This window comes from Pezoporus wallicus, unplaced genomic scaffold (genome assembly GCF_028554395.1).
Source record: "Pezoporus wallicus isolate ANWC-B61680 ecotype Strahan unplaced genomic scaffold, APGP_CSIRO_Pwel_v1 contig_14172, whole genome shotgun sequence".
Lineage (NCBI taxonomy): Eukaryota > Metazoa > Chordata > Aves > Psittaciformes > Psittacidae > Pezoporus > Pezoporus wallicus.
Window position 1 is genome coordinate 1 of NW_026639483.1, and position 4870 is coordinate 4870.

At 61.8% G+C, this 4870-nt stretch overlaps 1 protein-coding gene across 1 annotated transcript; it reads left to right on the plus strand.

The window, feature by feature from the left end:
• Positions 1-852: 852 nt before the first annotated feature.
• LIPE (lipase E, hormone sensitive type) lies at positions 853-4864 on the plus strand (the record flags this gene model as incomplete). Its single annotated transcript, XM_057414784.1, has 3 exons — positions 853-1026; positions 2577-2904; positions 4782-4864. Coding segments are annotated over exons 1-3 (585 nt in total), but the record flags the coding sequence as incomplete, so codon positions are not given.
• Between the last annotated feature and the right edge of the window lie 6 nt (positions 4865-4870).

Consider the following 4870-nt stretch of genomic DNA (forward strand, 5'->3'; position numbering starts at 1 on the left):
TGTGGGGCAGCTATGGGGTGGATGTGGGGCGGATGTGGGGTGGATGTGGGGCAGCTATGGGGTGGATGTGGGGCGGATGTGGGGTGGATGTGGGGCAGCTATGGGGTGGATGTGGGGTGGATGTGGGGCGGATGTGGGGTGGATGTGGGGTGGATGTGGGGCAGCTATGGGGTGGATGTGGGGAGGATGTGGGGCAGCTATGGGGTGGATGTGGGGCAGCTGTGGGGCAGTTGTGGGGTGGATGTGGGGCAGCTATGGGGCAGATGTGGGGCAGCCAGGGGGTGGATGTGGGGCGGCCAGGGGGCAGATGTGGGGCAGCTATGGGGCGGATGTGGGGCAGCTATGGGGCAGATGTGTGGCAGATGTGGGGCTGATGTGGGGCAGCTATGGGGCAGATGTGGGGCAGCCAGGGGGCGGATGTGAGGCAGCTATGGGGCGGATGTGGGGCAGCTATGGGGCGGATGTGGGGCAGCTATGGAGCAGATGTGAGGCGACCGGGGGGCGGATGTGGGGCAGCCGGGGGCCAGCTATGGGGCAGATGTGGGACGGATGTGGGGCGGATGTGGGGCAGATGTGAGGCAGATGTGGGGCAGCTGGGGGGGGGATATGCGGGGGATTATGGGGCGGCAGTAAGGGGGTATGGGGGGGATATGGAGGGGATATGGGGGGATATGGGGTGCTCTAGCTCCCCATAGCTCCCCATAGCCCCATAGCTCTCCATAACCCCATAGCCCCATAGCCCCCCATAGCCCCCATACCCCCCATAGCTCCCATACCCCCATAGCCCCCCATAGCCCCCCCAGCCCCATAGCCCCCCATAGCCCCGCTGTCCCCCCGCAGTCCCTGGCCCTCATGGCGGGTGAACCCGTGGGGCTGAGCTGCGCCCTCTCGGTGCCCCCCGAGCCCCTGGAGCTGCCCCTGGCCTCGGACCCACGGCGCTCGGTCACCATCCCCCCCCCCGCGGCCCACACCGGGCCCAGCCCCCTCCGCATGAGGCTCCTCTCGCACCGCCTGCGCCAGGGGCAGGTACCTATGGGGCGCTATGGGGTTCTATGGGGTCTCTATGGGGTTCTATGGGGGATCTATGGGGTTCTATGGGGGATCTATGGGGTTCTATGGGGGATCTATGGGGGTCTCGGGGGGGTCTATGGGGTGTCTATGGGGCTCTATGGGGGATCTATGGGGTTCTATGGGGTCTCTATGGGGCTCTATGGGGGATCTATGGGGTTCTATGGGGGATCTATGGGGCTCTATGGGGGATCTATGGGGTTCTATGGGGGATCTATGGGGCTCTATGGGGTCTCTATGGGGTTCTATGGGGGATCTATGGGGTCTCTATGGGGCTCTATGGGGTCTCTATGGGGGATCTATGGGGCTCTATGGGGGATCTATGGGGCTCTATGGTGTTTCTATGGGGGATATCTGGGGCTCTATGGGGGATGTATGGGCGATCTATGGGGTTTCTATGGGGTGCTATGAGGGATCTATGGGGCTCTATGGGGGCTCTATGGGGTTTCTGTGGGGTGCTATGAGGGCTCTATGGGGCTCTATGGGGGCTCTATGGAGTTCTACAGGGGATCTATGGGGCTCTTGGGGGATCTATGGGGGCTCTATGGGGTTCTCTGTGGGCTCTATGGGGCTCTATGGGGTTTCTATGGGGCTCTATGGGGTTTCTATGGGGGATCTATGGGGTTTCTATGGGGCTCTATGGGGTTTCTATGGGGTTTGTATGGGGGATCTATGGGGTTTCTATGGGGTGCTATGGGGGCTCTATGGGGGCTCTATGGGGTTTCTATGGGGTCTCTATGGTGTCTATGGGTCTCTATGGGGTTTCTATGGGGTTTCTATGGCGTCTCTATGGGTCTCTATGGGTCTCTATGGGTCTCTATGGGGTGTCTATGGGGCTCTATGTGTGTCTATGGGTCTCTGGGGTCTCTATGGGTCTCTGTGTGTCTATGGGGCTCTATGTGTGTCTATGGGTCTCTATGGGGTCTCTATGTGTCTCTATGTGTGTCTATGGGGTTCTATGGGTCTCTATGGGGTGTCTATGGGTCTCTATGTGTGTCTATGGCGTCTCTATGGGGTCTCTATGGGTCTCTATGTGTGTCTATGTGTCTCTATGGGGTCTCTATGGGTCTCTATGTGTCTCTATGGGTCTCTATGGGGTCTCTATGGGTCTCTATGTGTGTCTATGGGTCTCTATGGGGTCTCTATGGGTCTCTATGGGGTGTCTATGGGTCTCTATGGGTCTCTATGGGTCTCTATGTGTGTCTATGTGTCTCTATGGGGTCTCTATGTGTCTCTATGGGGTCTCTATGGGTCTCTATGGGGTCTCTATGGGTCTCTATGTGTCTCTATGGGTCTCTATGGGTCTCTATGGGTCTCTATGTGTGTCTATGTGTCTCTATGGGGTCTCTATGTGTGTCTATGGTGTCTCTATGGGTCTCTATGGGTCTCTATGTGTGTCTATGGTGTCTCTATGGGGTCTCTATGGGTCTCTATGTGTGTCTATGGTGTCTCTATGGGTCTCTATGGGTCTCTATGGCTCTCTATGGGTCTCTCTCCCCCCCCCCCAGGACAGCGCCGCCCTCAGCGCCCTCATCACGGATCCCCCTTTCCTTGGGGGCGCCCTCCACGCCGTGGGGGGTTGGGTTGGGGGCAGCCCCTCCCCCCCCCCTTCCCCCCTCCCCCCTTCCCCTTGGCTCGTGGTGCACGTGCACGGCGGCGGCTTCGTGGCGCAGACGTCGCGCTCGCACGAGCTCTACCTGCGGCGCTGGGCCCGCGCCCTCCGCGCCCCACTGCTCGCCCTCGACTACGGCCTGGCCCCAGAGAGCCCCTTCCCCAGGGGGGTGGAGGACGTCTTCTATGGGTACTGCTGGGCCCTGAGGAACTGCAGGCTGCTGGGTGAGAGAGAGAGGGGGGGGGGGGGGGGGGGGGGGGTGGGGGAGGGGGTGATGGGGGAGGGGGCATTGAGGAGGGATGTGATGGGGGAGGGGGCATTGAGGAGGGATGTGATGGGGGAGGGGGCATTGAGTGATGGGGGGGGAGGGGGATCATTGAGGAGGGATGGGGGGAGGGGGGATGGGGGAGGGGGCATTGAGGAGTGATGTGATGGGGGGAGGGGTGATGTAAAGGAGGGAGGGGGAAGGGGGTGTCATTGAGGAGGGATGGGGGGAGGGGGGATGGGGGAGGGGGCATTGAGTGATGGGGGAGGGGTCATTGAGGAGTGATGGGGAGGGGGAGGGGTGGTGTCAGTGAGGAGGGATGGGGGAGGGGAGGGGGGAGGGGGCATTGAGTGATGGGGAGGTGGAGGGGGCATTGAGGAGTGATGGGATGGGGAAGGGGGCATTGAGTGATAGGGGGAGGGGGATCATTGAGGAGGGATGGGGGGAGGGGTGTTGTAAAGGAGGGAGGGGGAAGGGGGTGTCATTGAGGAGGGATGGGGGGAGGGGGGATGGGGGAGGGGGCATTGAGTGATGGGGGAGGGGTCATTGAGGAGTGATGGGGAGGGGGAGGGGTGGTGTCAGTGAGGAGGGATGGGGGAGGGGAGGGGGAGGGGGCATTGAGTGATGGGGAGGTGGAGGGGGCATTGAGGAGTGATGGGATGGGGGAGGGGGCATTGAGTGATAGGGGGAGGGGGATCATTGAGGAGGGATGGGGGGGGAGGGGGGATGGGGGACGGGGTGATGGGGGAGGGGGAGGGGGGTCATTGAGGAGTGATGTGATGGGGGAGGGGGCATTGAGTGATAGGGGGAGGGGGAGGGGTCATTGAGGAGTGATGGGGGGAGGGGTGTTGTAAAGATGGAGGGGGAAGGGGGTGTCATTGAGGAGGGATGGGGGGAGGGGGGATGGGGGAGGGGGCATTGAGTGATGGGGGAGGGGGAGGGGGGTCATTGAGGAGTGACGTGATGGGGGAAGGGGGTGATGTAAAGGAGGGAGGGGGAGGGAGGGTGTCATTGAGGAGTGATGGGGGGAGGGGGAGAGGTGGGGAAGGGGGGTCATTGAGGAGTGACGTGATGGGGGGAGGGGGTGATGTAAAGAATGGAGGGGGAGGGGGGTCATTGAGGAGTGATGGGATGTGGAGGGGGGAGGGGTGATGTAAAGGAGGGAGGGGGAGGGGGGGTGGCAGCAGGGTGCTGGAGGGGGGTGACATAAAGAAGAGAGAGCCCCCTATAGCGCCCCATATCACCCTATGTCACCCCATATCGCCCTATATCACCCCATATCGCCCCATACACCCCCCATATTGCCCTGTATCACCCCATACACCCCCCATATCGCCCTCTATTGCCCCATATCACCTGATATTGCCCCATACACCCCCGATATCGCCCCATATCGCCCTCTATCGCCCCATACACCCCCGATATCACCCCATATCGCCCGATATCGCCCTCTATCGCCCCACACACCCCCGATATCACCCCATATCGCCCGATACACCCCCCATATCGCCCGATATCGCCCCATATCGCCCGATACACCCCCCATATCGCCCGATATCGCCCCATACACCCCCAATACACACCCCATATCGCACTCTATCGCCCCATATCGCCCGATACACCCCCCATATCGCACTCTATCGCCCCATATCGCCCGATACACCCCCCATATCGCACTCTATCGCCCCATATCGCCCGATACACCCCCCATATCGCCCGATATCGCCCCATACACCCCCGATACACACCCCATATCGCACTCTATCGCCCCATATCGCCCGATACACCCCCCATATCGCACTCTATCGCCCCATATCGCCCCCCCCCCCCCCCCAGGCTCCACCGCGGAGCGGGTCTGCCTGACCGGGGACAGCGCCGGCGGGAACCTGGCCCTGGCGGTGGCGCTGCGCGCATGCGCCGTGGGG